Genomic DNA, 18,243 nt, shown 5'->3' on the forward strand with positions numbered 1-18,243 from the left:
ACACTCAAAAGGACAGCGCTCCCGGCCACGGTAAAAACAGGAGCAGGTAAGTGACATCGGGTAACTGAAATCAGGAGAAAGAAGGCATGGTCACGCCCTCACACGCACCGATGCTCCCCCCGGGGGACTGGTCTAGACCGACATGGGCCCGTACAAGACGTGACATATGGATACCCTCTCTGGGCGGGCCTTACAGCTTCCGGAGCTGAAGTGGTCACCCAACTGGTTGGAGGGGCCTGGTGCCACAACTGTGTGCTCTTACCAAGCGCCTGGCCCACGGAAGCCATCATCACACACTGGGTTTTGTCAGGGACGCCCAAATCATCCAAGCTCAGAAGAGTCGTCCTATCTTACACCTGCCTTGAGCGATTAGCATACATGCCTAACTTGGGAGAAAAGGTGAACACAGAGATAGCGTTTACTGTTGGTCGAACTCTTCTGGTTTGTCCAGCCTCACGAGAGAGGATTCTGGCAAAAGGAAGGGCCGTCCCCGCACACCCAAGCTGGCTGGACTGGAGAAAACCTCAAGCGTGTGTCTGAGGATACCTGTGCTGAACGCAGGTGCATCTCGGCCTGCTGTTCGGCCTGCGTGTGGGCGGAGCCCCGAAGGCCCGGCCCACTGTCCTGCTTCCCAGTGCTCACCACAGTACCCCTGCCTTGGGACGATCAAACGGGGGACAGCCCCCAAGCAGAACCCAGCAAACTCTCAGAGAAAAACGGGACCATCGCTCTTGGTCTGAGAGCTGCGGACCCAGAGCTCAGTTGTGCAATCATTTAAGAGATGAATGACAGTTTAATAGCCACTAGATAGTCCTCTGGGATCTGTGGTTTGAAAGTAAAATATGTATTGTCGGTACCTCTTTAGGCTGTTTTCCAGCATGTTGTTGTTGTAAAAGTTGAAGCTGCAACTGTTCCTGTTGTTTTTTATAAAACTCTTGAAGCTGCTGCTACAAAGGAAAGAGAGGACGGTAAGTAACAGAGGGTAGCGCCAACCCACTGTCCCTTTTCGGTGCCATACACAACTGCGATTTGAAAAATAGCATCCTTTTATCTGTAATGGCCTGACCTTTAGTTTGAGACTCGACCATAAATTTCAGCACACCCTGACTATTCTTGGCATTACTGTCTGAAAAGTAATCTCCAAAATGAACTGATGAAAAACATACCATTTTCTGCACAAACTAATTAAAATAAGGGAAGGGATGACCTTTGATGGGACAACAAAATCCAGTGCCCTTGCTGAGGGAGTTTGGGCATGCTCTATCGTGAAAAGTGCTCCTGCTTTCTGAAGGGTGGGGCAGTGCAGGGTGGTAGGGTGGTGAGCGTCTGCATCGACAGTGTGGGGAGATTGCTCTGCCTCCGGTCCCCACCGTCTCACCCCAGCCACTTCTGTCACTCTAGTTCTGAATCGTGTCTCTTTGGTTCAGGGGTCCGGGAAGTCTGAACATGAGGTCCCTGTGGCACGTGGCGGCCAGAAGTTCATTTCCGCATATCCGCATACATGAAAGAAGGAAAGTGAACTCTGCACCTTAAAAGTAACCAACTCCGGGATGTCTCTTGATGTTTAAAAGAAAAATTCTGTGAGCCTCTGAGTTGAAATGGGGACTTCAAGAGCTGTCACATTTCAACCTGCTCCGAACGCGCTCCCCATTTCGCTTTGATTCACACCATTTAGAAGCCTCTGGGCTCACCAAATAAAAGAGCGTAAAGCCACATAAGCCTAAAAGATCTTATTTCTACCAAGTCCAATTACAGCCCTAATCTCAGTCCATCGGGTACTCCCCAGACCCAAACCACAGTCACTTGGGCAGGACCCCTCCCTTGCTGGGATGCAAACTACATCGAATACTCAGGGGCCTGTTGAGTGTCCTGCCCCAGCCTCCCACCCTGTCTCTCTTCAGTGGGCAAAGGAGCAGATCAGGTGCGGGGGACAGTGAGTAGAGTCGCCGGCCCTGGGAGGAGGAGGATGGATGGTTACCTGTTGGAGCATGAGGGCCTGCTGTTGCTGGAGGAGGACCTGGAGCTGCTGAGGGCTCAGCACTTGTTGCTGGAGGATCTGCTGCATTTGCTGGGGAGTGATAACTTGAGGTGTCATCATAGCCACTGACACGGGAACCTAGAACGTTAATGAAGGGTAAATAGGAAGCTAGGAAATCGCGCCCACGCAGCACGCAGTCTTCCGGGGTCAGCAGCAGACCATCGCGAGTCTGCTTGGAGAACTGACCAACGGCCCCCGCGCAACATCCTTATCCAGAGGGGATGCAGCAACGAATCCTATTTCATCACTTACGGAGTTTACGTGAAATAAAGAAAAACAAAAGAAGCCCTCGCAGCACTGACAGGTGCGCAGCCAGTCTTGCAGGCAGACAAGGAGTAAAGACCTAACAAATGCTATCCAGAGTTAGGTAGCAACGCTCTGGATTTCTTAGGAAGCAGGACTCTTCGGTGGCAATTAGCTCTAGGGAGTTTAATGCAAACTCGAGTTGTGTTTTAGGGAACAAGGCAAATGGGAACCAGTACCTTCTCCGCAGTAGCTACTCTGATCCACTTCTTCCGTGGACAGTGATCTTTAAAGGACAATCAATGAATGCTTGGTCTTGTGGGTGACTGAACCCTGGGCGCACCTCGCGAACTTCAACGCAGACCTTTCCTAAGATGTCTTTTACCATGCCTTATTCACCCAGCACACAGATGTCTCCATTCTTTCATATTACGCGTGATACCATTAAAAGCTGCTTTCCATGACATTTCAGTGACAAACAGCTACAGTGATGAACTTGATAGCATTTCATATTTGCAACTGTTAACACGTTTCTGCACGGGCATCTTTGCAAGGAACCTGCACACTGCATCTGAAAGGATGATGTCTTGTTCAGATAAAACACTGACATTAAAATGACAGGCTGTCTTGGCCAAGGTTACACAAATTGTATTCAAGCGGATACCTAATGACAATGCTATGAATTCTGCAAGCTTTCTAGAATGTAATTTAGCTATTCAAAATAATCACTGCACTTGTGTTTAATTTGCAGACTACATGAGAACCATTTTGTCAGTCCCCGTAATACAAGAAGACTATTTCATGAAAAATCGCCCCCCCCAAATAAAAAGATAAGGAAAGGGGAAAAAATAACAATGAAAGAAAAGACAAAACCTGTATGTCTTCTAACAGTAATATTTAAGCATCTTACTTTTCTTTGGTTTCTAATCAAACATGTGACAGCAAGAAGCTAGAAGCAGTAAAGGATATACTTTGTTAAAAAGGATCTCCTGTCATCTCATGTATTACAATAAAAGGTAATAACATGTTTTGCACTTTGCCTGTGTGCCACTTAAAAAAAAAATCCGGCAGACAATAGCTGATCAGAAGATAAAAGAATTAAAAAATCTTTCAGGGGAGCAGTAAGCAAAAGGGAGAAATGCAGTATTAATTTTATGTAACATAATGTCTTAATATGCAGTTTATCTTGACTTTTTCACATGATTTGTCCTGTCATTTGCATAGCGAGCTCTCATTCCTAATTTCACAGTCATTATGCACTGATGTCCCGATTTCTCAGCATCACTAATTTTGATGAACTAAAAATGGTTCCTGAAGGTCAGATTCATGTACAGTGAACAAGCTGCATTGTTGTTGTGGGCATGTTTTGTGTGGGGAGATGTTTATGTGCAAGTTTCGCATTGTTTGGAAAACACCGGCTAGAACATCTGAAAAATTTCATTAACCTAACTCTGGAAGGTCATCACCGAATTCTTCCCATTGCAGTGGCCTTTTAAGTGTAGATGTAGATACATTGTAATTTAAAACAGATGGGCATGTCTGACTATTTTTATATGCAAAAAGGGACAGATGTATATGAATGGATAAATTATCCTTTTAAAAAGATACTTCGCAGCACGAAATATCACCAATGATTAGAACAGTGAACTTGCATTCAATCTAGGGCAAACACAAGAAGGCATTATCAAAACATCTAACCATCTATAAATTAATTCCAATCAGTCTACTTCGTCTTCACACACAAGAAACTTTTAAAGTTTTTCAAAATGTATGGGGTGCCAATCGCTATCTTTCGAGCTGCTAAAGCCAACATATCACAATAGAAGTTTACTTTTCCTTGAGAGTTGCATCATCATACAGGGAGGTTTGATTAAGCAAACAAAAGAACCACGTTTAAGGTTTCTTTTTTCCTCTGCGTTTCTTGGATGACGTACAATATAAATATTCTTGAGCCAAATTTCTGATGGTGATGAACAGGAAAACAGACAGGAATAGGGTGGTGTAAGATTTAAATGGGTGATGAACACGAAATTAACAGTTGTAACAGAAGTCATCATAATCTCTTGGTCACAATTTTTTAAAAAGAACTATGGAAAGTCTATGTCTGAGAGGGGAACAAGGGGACTTTTGGAGGTGATGGAAATGCCATCTATCTTGACTGTGGAGGTAGTTTCACTGAGTGTACACAACGGCTCAAACTCTTCCAACTGTACCCTTAAACCAAGCGATCTTCTTGTATGTAAATTATACTTAAATAAAATCGATTTTAAAAGTTAAAAAAAGGACTGGCGTATACAGATATTTTGAAACCCTTGCATATGGCCAATAGTTAAATGTGCTTCTCCCAGGGTTAGTTATTCAACCTAAATAACTGAACAGTTACTGAAGAATACAATGTTACTGTCTTGTTACTAAACATTACAATGAACTTGACCCTCCTCTTCTTTTTCCCTTTGGACATTTTGATGGAGGTGCTGGTGAGTAATAAGATGCTCAAGCAGCAGGCACAGTCCAAGGAGGGAGAGAGGCAAGAAGCCTGAATAATCCTCCCGCCTGGCACAGGGTCTCTGAATAACCAGGAGTGGGCTATTATATGCTGATGGCCTCAACTTTGCTTTTACTATCTGAAACCACATTTTCACACCAGTTTGCTTGTGAGCCTCCAAAGTGGGCCTGAGCTTAATTTATAAATGTGATAAAACTGAGATTTCCCCAGTTTCTGCTCCAACGTGTCTTGAAAATGGGTTATGGAAGGTTTTAACAAACATATCCAAATGGACCAGAAACCAGCCTGGGTAGGAGAGGGGGAAAAAAAAAAAATCTGAGCACAGTTTAAGGTTTTAAATAGTTAAGAAAGAGAGCCTACACATATCCACTCTCTTAACTCCCAATGTCCAACTTTTTCATGTAGCTAGTCCCTACTAATACTAGGAATCAAAGGGCATGCAGTACCAGCGAGAGGCTATTATAGTCCACACTTTATTGCCCATTACTACTGAGGTCATTAGCGGCAAGAGTGATCGTACCGGTCTTAACCTATTGATCACTGTAACTACTATCATTTAATCCTGTGTTGAATGTCTGGAAAGCGGCTAAAGGCACACAAGAGAGAGTGCTTTAGCACTGAGAAATATGGCCAAAGCTTAGAAATTACGCCGTGATTCATAAAATCTAGCCAGTGGTTTAAATCAATAGTATTTAAAACAGTCATGTGAGTTCTTAACTACGGTGCTCAACTATTCATGGGCCCCTCTCTGAGACTATTTAGTCAAAACTAAACTTTATTTTTTCCAGATTATATGCCATCTACCTTACCCTCCTTGAGATTAAAAACAATAACAACAACAACAACAACAACAATAAATTCTGATGTTTTCCTGTGCTACGGGGCTCACGCCTGAAGTGGGTGTTTCAACTAATTCTTGATTTCCTTCTCCAATGACAATTTAAAGATAGTGAAAAAAAAATTTCTATGTCTGATGCTGTAACTACCTTAACTGTTTGAGAATATAGAAATGAGTGTGTTTTATGAGTTAACAATGAATCATAGAAGGCAATTTATGAAGAACTAGAATGATTCTGTCTAGCTGCCTTCAGGGATCAGAAATTCAAATTAAACTTCTGGCAGACATTTAAAGAATGCTAGCATACAAAACTGAATTTAAAAAAAAACACACACAGTTAACACTCTTTCGTTGAGTTGCAAGAGGAAATCGTGAATTAAAAAAAAAAACACAACACAGACACTGCATGATACACTGTTGACTGATACCATTTGGGTGTGGCTGGTCCCAGGTGCACGTGAACTGGCGGGAATGGCAGAAATTCAGCTGTGCTTGGCCCTCCCTCTGAACGCTGCTAGTAGGGACCTGCTACTACCTTAATACCAGTAACTGGGAAAATGTCGAGTGCACTCCCAAGTGCTGGTAGAAGCCCATACAGTGCTCTATCAATTCTGCCTGCCACAGTTTTCTTTTGCTTCCAGTTGACTTTCTATCATCCGCAGGCCTGAAGACTATTAAAATAATAGGCCTTATTAAGTGCCCTTTATTCCCGAAGGGGAGAGGTAGGTGACAGGGTGGGGAGAAACATCTAAAAAAGCAAACAAACAAACAAAAACACCCATAGAAACAATACTCATTGCTAATCTAAGAGACAATTGGAGGAATTGGGTGGGAGAGGAGATGACACGAAAAACACGCTATCATTTTTTTTTCTTTCTCTTTACACTCACTCACGTTAACTCTCAGTAAACACTGCCCAGTGTAAACAAACATACATTTTGTCATCAGCGTCTTCTCCTAGTTGCTAAGTGTACAAATAATAAAACTGAGAAGACAGAAAAATTTAAGTCCTATTTTACTTCCATTAATCTGGATTAATAAATTAGAAACTACGTTTAATCTCTGTTATTCACCACGCATATGTCCCAGGAAACCCGATAACCTTCCAGACTTCAGGCATGGGATGATAACTGGACCAGGTCAGACAGCGTTAACTGGTTCATCAAATAACAAGGGCAAAACAAATTAAATTAGAAGGGTCCAGAAGAGCAAAACCCAACCAAACAAAGAAAATAGCTCTATTAAAAAAAAACCAAAAACCAAAACCCAAAAAAACTAAACCAAAACAACAGAAACAAAAACAAAAAACCTACACTAAATTTTCTATAACCTATAGAAGCTAACCTGTGTAAAAAAAAAAAAAAAAAAAAGAAAAGAAAAGAAGTACCACTTCATGAATACCATCACCCCTGTGAAAGACAATAGTGTTCAGAATTAATAAGCCAATGGAAACAACTGATACATTGGCAAACAAAAAAGTTAGGAAGCTTCTATCTAGTCCCCAAGGTATCCAGAAAGAAAGAAGGGGGTGGGGAACAAAACCAAACAAAACACATTCGCCTAGACACCATGCAAGGTAGCTGTATCATGGAGGAAAGAAAATACATTTCTGACATAGTATTTCAGTCTTCAGAAAATTTCAAAAAAAAAAAAAAGCCTGCTATTCATGTGGAAAGTATAATTCTGTTTCATTATGGAATTCTGCTTTTTTGTATAACTCTTTTAGACTTAGCTATTTTGCCACAATACTGTACAAAGCATTAAGGCAGGTAATGGTTATTATATTAATGCAAAATCATCTAAGTAGTCAGTCATTAGCATAACTGTTCTCTTAGTAACAATACAACCACCTATTAAAATTTTAGAAAAAAAAAAGACCTCTTTAAAATGCAATTAGCATTTCATTTTTTATCATTTTGTTTATTACATTCTATCAAGAAAGGCTATCTTTCTTTCAGGAAGAATTGTATGGCCAAGACTTGCCTGCCAATCAGGACTTATTTCAGGTTATCATCCCTAATAAGCAATCTCTGGCAAAGCTCTCCGAGCTCTTCTTTTGTCTTTAAATTTTCAAAAGTGGCAGAAATTCATATTTGTTTACAGCAGAGGCATTAGTGGAACCTCAACTGCTCTCCTGTAACATTTCTCATGCATATACTCCACTAAGAGCCAGCATAATTGTTTTAGCTCTAATAAATATCAGCTTCATTTGCATAAAAATGTAAAGTTTACATAAATTAAATCGCTTCTCCCATTAGCGCCTGTTAAATACAGGAAACAATGGAAGCTACACATGAAAATAATCATCCAATAAGCACTCATCTTTTCAACTTAGCAACAGTTATTATTATTATTTAAATCAAGAGAAAATGCCTCTTCTTTCCTCCCTCAATCTTTCTCCTGTAGGAGGGATGGCAAACAATGTACGTGGTGTGCGTGGATCAAAGCTGCTATGACATTTTATATTAACAACAACAACAAAAATCATTTTTAAGTGCTGCAAATAGGAGGAGGGGAGAACTCTTCCAAGAAGAAACCCCAGTGAAGATTCTATCCACAGTTCTCTTTAGCTCTTGAGAAGAAAAGGCAGAGGCCATGGCTTAGTAAGTCCTCTTAAAATCAAGCATTATTCAAAAATAGTGAGAAGAGATAGCAACTGTACCACTGCTATCTGAGACACACACAGGATGCACATAAAGGAAAACAACTTGTAGACAGTTATGGATCGAGGGATACTGTTCAGTGAAGAAAACTAAAATGTTTACCTTTTGTCCACAAAAGAATTTTCTAAGACCAAGAATTAAATTTGCAAACATGTTTTTTCCCCCCACATTGTGAGATGGAGGGGGAGGGCTGTCCTTGGATTTTAACATGCAGATAGGCCAAAATTAGCTCAGTCCAAAGTTTTGTAAGGTCTGACTTGCTGTGCAATCACCCCTTTGAGAAACTGAAGTTTCTCAAATTGTGCAGGTTCTCATACCTGTTTCCAACACCTGCACCTTCTACATCAGTTAAGCCAAGGGGTGCAAATTAGATTCTAATGAGAAAACATCAGTTGCTTCTTTGACAATCTCACCATTCACTGATATATTTCTAATGAAGACAAAGCCTACCCAAAGCTCCTTATATGTTAAAGGTCAAAATGTGTTCAAAAATGCCTAGTAAAATCAAGGCAAATGGGAAAATCCGTGAGGACTCGCCTCATGAAGTGGTATGACAATTAGAGTAATTGTACCAAAAAAAAAAAAAAAAAAAAAAAAAAGGAAATAAAGAAAGAAAAGAAAAAAGAAAAATCTTCAGGAAAAAGTGAAAGAAATTAAGCTGCCACAACTGTAACAGGTTAGATGAAAAAAATCAAAATTTAATGTATTCTCCCCTGTGTCATCTTGTTTTGTCAAGACATCAAATAGAATTGGGAAGTACAAAATAACAAGCCCTTGAGAAATCACAGCAGCCGACCTTTTTGATGTTGTTGATTTACCTTGTTCTCAGTTATTTGAACAATGATGTTTCAGATTTAAGGGCAAGATAAAGCTTAAAAATTAAAACATGATACCAAGGTATTCTTAAAAAGTGCAACATAACATTTAGCTTGCATCTTCATTGATTAGCTGCTTTTAACCAGGTTTGAAAATGAGGTACAATGCACGTGTTCAATATTCATTTTTCCTTGTTCCAAATTAATTTTTCTTCAAACAAACTGCCAGGTTGGAAGAGGGACTCAGAGACTATTCCTACAGCCCTAAAGTGGAGGCCCAGTTTAGCTCTTTCCAGATAATTCAAGTCCCTACAGTGTGCAGACGATCGTCCAACAGGCACCTGAATTTTCTTTTTTTAATGAAAAAAATAAATAAATAAATAAAGCTGAATGTAGATTGCCATGTACGAGGAGGGAAAAAATAAAAGGTATTTGTACACTGAGAAATGACTAAAACCAATGTCCAGAAATACCATGCTGCTTCCAAGGAAAGAAACCTTGCAGCAAACAAAAACACATTTAGCTTAGGGAGTTAGGACTATCCCCAAATCTAGCCATGCAGGTATACATAAAACTGCACTCCTTCTCTGCCCCAAAAGATCCACAGCTCATCAGCAACATCATTCCCAACCTCATATGAAATATTATGTACAAAGGTATATAAAATCAATATATGACAAGATAGAGTTCTCAAATTTTTATAAGTAGACAGCTTCCAAAAATTTTAGTAGTTAAAAACATCTGATTTGAAGACTCTCAAAGTAAATAACTTGGTATTTACAAGCACTAGTAGAATTTGTAAAACCAGGACTAGTTAATAGCTGCTTAATGATTATTACTCCTTGGCAAAGAATTCATAGCTTAGCATGTAACACACACAGATGCAATTTACGTATTTATTTATTCCAACTTTCTCTAGTCAACTGTTGCTGCCTTATCCCTTGCTTATAAGTCAAAGAACTACCAGAAGTGGATTCTAACTGGCTATGATATTTGACCAGTTACCAGGAGCCTAGTGTTAAGTTTCTCTTTAGTGATGTTCCTCTACAACTAGACCACATAATAAAATAAATCCCTCCACCCTTCTTTTTTGCCAATTCAAATTTTACTCAAATTTTAGCTCAAGCTGAGAAGCTGGTCACAATATTCTCTCCTGATTATCTCAGAAACATAGTAACTCTAAGACACTTCTGCCACATTAGCCAAGATAAATCTGGAATTTCATTGTTTTTAATTAATCTGGATTTTAATTTCACTGTATCTTACAATTGTGTGGAGGCTGTCTGAAAAGTTGCAGAACTGGTCAGTGTCATGAAAGAGTTTATCTTTCAAGTGACAGCTTCTGACAGCGTGCAAACACAAGGCAGCAATGGTGAGGGTTTTGTTTTTAAGGTACATTTAACTGCAAACAACAACAAAAAAATTCAAACCAACCATTCCTATCATAAGCTTTCTGGTGATTTATGGTTTACCAACTGAGCAAGGTTACGCAACACTGCATGCCTTTAGAAGCATTATTTCAGCTAGTTGAGATTTAATTAAGATCACAGACTCTAAAATCCCTGTCAAATGAAAATGCAGAGAAGACAATACACTATATAACCTCATGCAGAATGTTTCCATTCCATCCTCTGGAAAAATATGAGTTAATCCGCGTTTCTATGGCTGCAGACAAAAGTTCACTAATTTTGTTTTCTTTTGACACCTGGGTTGTTTTCTATTGTATGTCATGAGATCATTCCCTTCCAGGGAGGGAAGAAGAAAATCGAGAGTGAAACATGTTGCAGAAAACGCACTTGACATTACCATCCGACATTATCATAGCTTACCTATGATGTCATCACATTTTCATACCATCAGCCCATGATTAGGAAAGTTTCATTTTAATGAAATAAATTTATTTAAAAACACAACACAAATAGGAAGCCTACCTTTCCTGAATTACTCAGATTAAAAAACTGACAGGTTAGGCTTCTCATTTCCTTAACTGACCAACTTTTTATCAGCTGAACTGCACATAGGAGTAGGAAAGAAAGTTCTTAGGGTAAACAGGAGAATATAAAGCCCCTTGCTTTCATTCTAAGCATAGTCCTGGGGGAGGGGGTGTGGAACAACAACAACAAAAAAAATCCCCACAAATTTCTAGATTTCTTCTTATGTATGGATACTGACCCATTTTCTTAAAGAAAAAAAAAATCATGTGTTTTTATTTGCATCATCTTAATATTTAGTTGCTTATCTCATGCCTTAGAAATGACAGGTGCTTGCAGTCTCGCTCTTGACAGGCCACTACACAAATAACTGTCTTGCCTGAAAGGGCTAATGCAGTACTAATGAACAATAAATCAACTTTGATTATCAAGTGTCAGCCCAATCCGTTTTCAGTTCAACTCTATCACATCCCAGAGTAAGTCAGCCACTGTCTCTGGGTAGGCAGTCTGTATTTTGGTTTCATTTTTACACACTTTTCACTGAAATGTGTCAGGCAGCTACAAAGAATCACATAAAATAGAAGTAGACATTTTTTCAATTTATGCGAAGGGTATTCAGAATGTGCTTCTGTCTTCATTTGGTTTACTTAGTGTTAAGTCCTAACATCCAAGAACGCTTTGCATTCTTTCAAACAACAGTAACAGCAACACATCAAATCCTAAACTAGAATCTCAATGGGATCATGTTTGAGGTCTTTGACAATGACATGCTAGCTTGAACACTTTACCACATAACCATCTCTGACTGCACATACACATTCCTCTTAGAAAATCTTTTACAAACAAACGAACAAAAAAGCAACACCGGGCCACTTATAAAATAAAAAACTTCACTTGATTTAAAGTAAAAAAATTATATATATATATATATATTTTGGCTTCTTTAACACTGACTTCCTAATGATAAAATAAATGCAACTTATTTTTTTCTTAGGAGGATTAGTCATTGATAGTATGATTCACATTTCCTGTTATCAGGCTTAATTTTTCCCCCAAATGTGTCACTTTTAGAATGTTGGAATCTATGGAAATTAGGTGATTTGCATTTTTAAATTGGCTTGATTAGAACATTTGGTCTGTGTGGACAAGAATATAAAATTATTATATTTTCCTTATAACTGGTAGGCCTTGAAGGAGTTAATCCCAAAGAGGAAGAGTCTATATGTACTTTGCTCTAAAACTTTACCACCTACTTCCTAAAGGCCCCCTCCTTCCCATCACGACTCCCGGGGGGCGGCGGAAGTCTCCTTTCCACTGACCGTCTTTCAGGCAGTTTTGACAGTTGAGTTAGTTACATTCAGAGCCCGGGAAGATTGGAGTACCCCGTGGCAATTCTTCAGCCGGCTGCACGTCCTAACCCAAACCCTGCTCCCTACTTAATTAATCGGCAAAGTAATGCACCAGACGCCAGAGACTCCCCAACCTGCCCCAGTGTCCCTTAGTTCGCCTGCCTGTTTTGGTGTGGGGCTTTATTCCTCCCCCCTCCCCCTCATTGCTGTGTGTGAACTCCTTGAATTTGAACAGCTAAGCTGAAAATAGCCTAGACAGATATAGAAACAAAACTATCAGAAGCAAAGAAACATCCACACGGGTTACACTGAGATGGAAGGCTCCTTGTATATTTCACACGCTCTGAAAGTGACATAAATCACACCCCAGATACGTCCCCGAATGGAGTGATGGCGAGGGCTTTACCAAAGTGGCTGCGTGAAGGCCAGACCAGCAGAAAATGAATCGCAAACGAAAAAGAGAGCGAGAGCGCGAGAGCAACACACAAGCAGGACTTCCTCCAACTCTCCAGTACACCCCACCCATGAACATTTAAAAAAAAAAAAAAAAAAAAGGGAGAGAGAGAGAGAGAAAGGGGGGGAAAGCCTCTCTCTCTCCAGGACCCACAGGCCTGTAGCTCCTTCATCCCACCTCTTCACTCCCTCCCCCGCCTCCACTTCCAGAGCGCAACTCCCACCCAAGTTGGTAAACAGCAATTGTTGTTATTATTTTTTAAAAAGACTCAACTTGGAAACCCTCTGGCGCTCCAGCCTTCCCCAGCGAGGCCCCAGGAAGCTGGCACCGCGGAGCCCGAGGAAGGAGGGCAGAACGGCAAAGATCAATCATAGGGACCAACCTGACACTCTCCATGTAGCCGCCAGGCGCGCGGAGCCGGCTCGGGGCGCCCGCGCGGGCCGGGCGTGGGGTCCGGCGGCCTCGGCGTGCAGGCGGACTGCACGCGCGCAGGGGCGCTCCGGCTCGCGGGCTGACAAGACGCGCCGCGCCGCGCCCACCCGCCCCGCCCTGCTCCACCAATCACAACCCGCCTCTAAACACCCCGCGCCGCGCCGCGCCGCGCCCCACACAATGGGCTCCGCGGCCCGCTCCCCGCGCCCGCGCGCCCCGGCCCCCTCCGCGCGGCAGGTGAAATCACGCTCCGGCGAAATCCTGCTTTTGTCTCTAGAGCAACTCCTCTTAATTGCTGTTAACCCTTTGACCTGCCTCCGGCTGACGTCTGGGAAGCCCGGCGCGGCGCGCATCTCTCTCGCCGGCCGGGGCTGCGGGTTTGGGGCTTGGGGCTGGGTTGCGTGCTTGGTTCGTCTTGGAAACTGACAAAGAGTTGTCCCAACCTTTCGGACGACCCCGAGAGGCAGAGGAGGGGAGCCGGCGCGCCCCGCGCACCCCTCGATTGCTCCGAGCAACTGTTCAGAATCGGAAGGGGATGCGGGGCTCCAGGGCAGCGCAGAGAAGCGCTTTCCTCGAAAACGGCCTCTGCTGAGAACTTTCGCTTCAGGACGAGGGTTTCACCAAGCCTCGGCCTCCCCCCACCTCAACCCCCCGCAACCGCTCCCCACCTCCTTTCTTTCCAAGAGTCGGGCTCGCCAAAGCGTGCTTGTGCGCGCGGAGGAAAACTAACCCGACACGGGGCTTGAAATAAATAACAACCGAACGTGCCTCGTCGCTGAACCGAGCTACTTCCCCTCTAGAACGACAGCTGCTCGAGAAGGCATCTGCTCCAAGTTCGCTATGAAATAATTCTTTAAATTCCTTTTTTATTTATACAACAACAGCAACAACAAAAGCTACTCTCAGTAAGCACTTCAAGAGGACCTCTATCAGAAATAGTCACTGCTCTTTAATGCTATTTAAAGCTGAGTATGGTGTTAAAAAAAAAAGTCACCAATATGCTAAACTTTGTTGGCTCAACTGGCAAGATCTGAATGCCAGGTTAATCCAATCATTTTCGGCAGCATTTATCATCTTTAAATTTAGAGAGAAACTTCTTGGCCTATACTTAAAAAAAAAAAATCTCAAACGTTTTTATTTATTATTTTTTTCAAAAACAGGAAAACTAGTGACCCCAGGGATTACCTATTCTCCCTCAATTAAAAAACAAAAAACAAAAAGACCACAAATCCTAACGGGGCAGTACCAGGAGTTTTACTTGCACGTGTTTTTCCATTTGAAGCGTTTAATGCAGGTAACTACAAACCAGGAAGTATATTGATAATATTTCCAATCAAGCAAATGCCTGAATCTCAATAAGGTCAGCGGGGGCGCAGAAAATTCCCCCATCAATCTGGCTGCAAAAGAGACAAAAGCTTCAGTTGACTGTCAACTTATGATCCGATGTTAAATGGGTGCACGGCAGGTCACTCTCCACCCTAAAGTGTTTTTGTGTCAGACAACAAATTTATTAATGGCATTTTTCAGGTCACAAAAAATGTGACCCCGCCCTCTCATGAATATTCAATGGAGGACTGAGGGTGTTCCTTTTTGGGGAGAAGGGCCCTAAATCTGCCAGAATGTACCTGGAATCAGGAGACTTCTGACTCTTAAAGAGACAAGACACTCTTCCGGGAGGGACTGCCAGAGCCCCCAAAAACAGGAAATAAAAATATAGGAAGTTCCCTTCAACCAATGCACAGTGAGAAAGTGGAAATGGTCATTTCAGAATACACTTGATTGTTTTCAAAGGTATTCAAATTAACTTGAGATATGATATCTGTGGAAAAAATGGGGTGCAACTCTGTATAGGCAATTCATGTTTTTCAAAGACGAGTTCTTGGTGAAGCATCCATAAAACTCAGGCATGCTTTTACAAGTTGGACTAACTCCTTTGCAGGTCAGTGTTTATCAGCTAAGTCTCCGAAGCATCAGAACAAATAACAAACAAACAAGCAAACAACAAACATTACAGACGCTTATGAGCCAGCCTGTGGAGACAGCCTTACACAAAATAATTAGAGAGTGACGCAAGGCGCTGGTTACACAAGCACTAAATTGCACAGCAGTGGCTTTGAGCACCATGGGACCACAGAGAAGGGGGAGATCAGCGTGAGCAGGAGAGGTCTGGGAAGGCCCCTTGGGGAGGTGGTGTTTAAAGGACTGATGGTTTGGATTGTCGGGGAGGGGGTGGTGGTGGTGTGACGGTTTGGAGAGGGAAGTAATTTAGCAAGCTAACTCAGAGGCCACCTGGAGCCTTCCCACCCTCTCTCCAAACATGACATGGTGACTCACGTACTACTTCTAGGTAAGGAAATGTAGCATCGGTGATAAACCTGGAGAAGCTGTGTATATGCCCAGGCCATTTTCATTTGATTCGGGACTCTCTCAGGATCCCTTTCCTTGTGGTCCTGTCAACCTGTGCTGTTTCTGGGATTCGGTGAGAACTAAAATCTTGCACTGCTGGAGCACAATTGAAAATGTTAAAACCTATGGTTAAAACTTAGAAGACTCAGTTAATATCACTGATTCATTACCAAGAGGGCCAGGTAGCTTTGGAGAAGGCTAGGTCAGAAAGCAATTCCTCTCACTCCCAAACAGCAGCATCTGTATTGTGGGAGCTTTAGAAACAGGGTCTCTTTTAATTGTCCCAACTTGAAAAGAAACGGCAATTCCCACTTCACAGAGGACAAAACTAAGGTTCAGAAAGCCAACTGTGATTTTTTTTTTTCACCCTCTAAGAATCAAACATCCCTAACTAAGCACTGAGGTCCACAAGGGGAAGCAGATATAGAAACAAACTTTCAGAAAAAGAATGGCCATGATAGCTTAAAATGAATACCTGGGCGGGGGGGGGGGGAGCTAATGTTAAAGGAAGAGTGAAGGAAATGCTAAATACCATACTTAAAAATATTTTTGATGCCCACATCCTAACACCCACAACAGATACAGCCCTTGTTCAAACACCACATATTAAGAAACCTGTCAGTTGCTAAATGAGTCCATTGTGCAGCTGGCTGTGTACTTAAGAATAGATTACTATGATCCCACACCAAACTCTAACCACCAAATAACACACCTGGGACTAAAATCATGTATTATACTTGGTTCTGCTGAGCCTTAGCCTTGAATGCAGGAAAAAGTGAAAGGTTTTACTGCCCATTCAGAGCCCTGAATGGAGAGAAGATGCATTAAATGAAGGAGCGTGTTGTCAGTACATTATTCCTACATGCTGATAAATGGCATGGCAGGGAAGGAGACACCGGCCATGGTTCCTGGCCCACGTGGTCCTCAGCTCCAGCTGAGGTCCTGCCTTGCCAGAAGCTGCTTGAAAATAACCAAGGAATGGACACGTGAATGGACACTGGCTCCCATATATCCAGCAACAGTGAGAGTGGGAGACCTCCTCAGATACAGTCAGTTATGGTACCAGGTTCTCATGGGTAACTACTGCGACTTCTGTTGCCAGAAAGTTCATCTGCCAGACTGAGTGAAATAAAAATTGATGAACAGTTTGATGGGTTGAAAAATCAACTGTGTGACCAGAGGCCAAGATGGTAATTCAATTGCCCATCTTTTTCCAAACAACGCTTGCATTAACACTTCCTCTCTCTTTTCCAAATAATTTAGGGGAGTACCCAAAACTGGTATTCTGAAATGAAGGAACTTAAAGAAACGTGACCGAGTGACTGTTGCTACAGAGAAAATGGTGAATCCCTCACCGTAGTAACAGCCTTGATGACCTGCCCAGGGAAGTGAGTCCCTCCAGAGGGAGTCCTGCTTTATTTAGTCTTTCTGAGGCCTCCAAAGACCGCCAACCAGCTGCCAATTACAGGTACTAAATTGTAACACCAAGGCCTGAATACTGAGATTTGGGCACTTGTCTCCAAGGAACCACAGCTCCTTCTTGATTTAAGTGCTTTTACTTAAAAACATAAATTAATACATCATCTATCTACAGGGAGCTAAGGCAGTCAGCTCCGTGTCGATACCGTTTATGTCGCGCTTAAGTCTATGCTGACCATACAGGTCATTATGTCTTTTAAGATTTTATTTATTTTATTTCAGAGAATGTGAGCAAGCATGAGCGGGGGTGGGGGGGAGACAAGAAGACACTCTGCTAAGCAGGGAGCCTGACATGGGGCTCGATCCCAGGACCCTGAGATCATGACCCGAGCAGAAGGAAGATGCTTAACCGACTGAGCCACCCAGGTGCCCCTAAATATGTTGCTTTTGGTCTGTGCCTGCGTGACCAGGGGAAAGGACTATGCGTTCCTACTGTTCCATACGAGTTTAAATTTCTCTTTTTGACGCCTTCTACACTGTCAGGACCATCTTCATTTAATGCAACATTTTATAATGCCAGTGCTCCTGGTTCATTTATATATACACAATTACATGTCAACATTCTCGTGACTTAGGAACATGATGAGGAAATAAGCTATGGAAAACATTTACCCCCCCCCACCTTCCTCATTCTAAATATCAAGACACTCAGAAAACAAAATCATATGTAATCACCAGTAAACAAAATCTTACACAGAAAGAAAAATGGCTACATCCAGTCCTAAGTCTGCATCTCATGGACTGTAACAAATTATTCTCTCTCATTTACGATAAAACTATAATCCCTTGTTTTAATAAAATGTAAAATGTGTTAGTGGATGGCTTCTGCCATAAGGTGAGAACAGATTACATGGAAATGTGCAAAGTTCTCAAAAGGTACATGTTTGGGGGCAGGAAAGCGTTTCCCAAAGAGCTTCGTCCTTTGGGTATCAGGAAGAACGAATCGTTAGACCATCAAGTGTGAGTCCGTATTTCCTCTCCAAAGAGTAACAGCGTTCCTGGCACACCCCCACGCAAACCCTCGGATTTAAGCGTAACAAGAACTGGATCAGCGAAGGGACAAGAATAGATGGCTCTGGGGGCATGAAA

At 42.1% G+C, this 18,243-nt stretch overlaps 1 protein-coding gene across 10 annotated transcripts in view; it reads right to left on the reverse strand.

Moving 5' to 3' along the window:
• The window catches only part of FOXP1 (forkhead box P1), a 685,031-nt gene that overhangs the window by 92,489 nt on the left and 574,299 nt on the right, over positions 1–18,243 (reverse strand). For 9 of the 10 annotated variants that reach the window (XM_059390157.1, XM_059390158.1, XM_059390154.1 and 6 more), the window contains 2 exons: positions 1,979–2,116; positions 858–947 (listed from right to left, as the gene is read on the reverse strand). In XM_059390157.1, the coding sequence (XP_059246140.1) occupies positions 858–947; positions 1,979–2,116 (228 nt within the window). The remainder of the gene's footprint in view (positions 1–857; positions 948–1,978; positions 2,117–18,243) is intronic. The other variant, XM_059390151.1, reaches the window with a different exon arrangement.

The sequence above is a fragment of the Mustela nigripes genome, chromosome 2 (assembly GCF_022355385.1).
Source record: "Mustela nigripes isolate SB6536 chromosome 2, MUSNIG.SB6536, whole genome shotgun sequence".
Taxonomy (NCBI): domain Eukaryota; kingdom Metazoa; phylum Chordata; class Mammalia; order Carnivora; family Mustelidae; genus Mustela; species Mustela nigripes.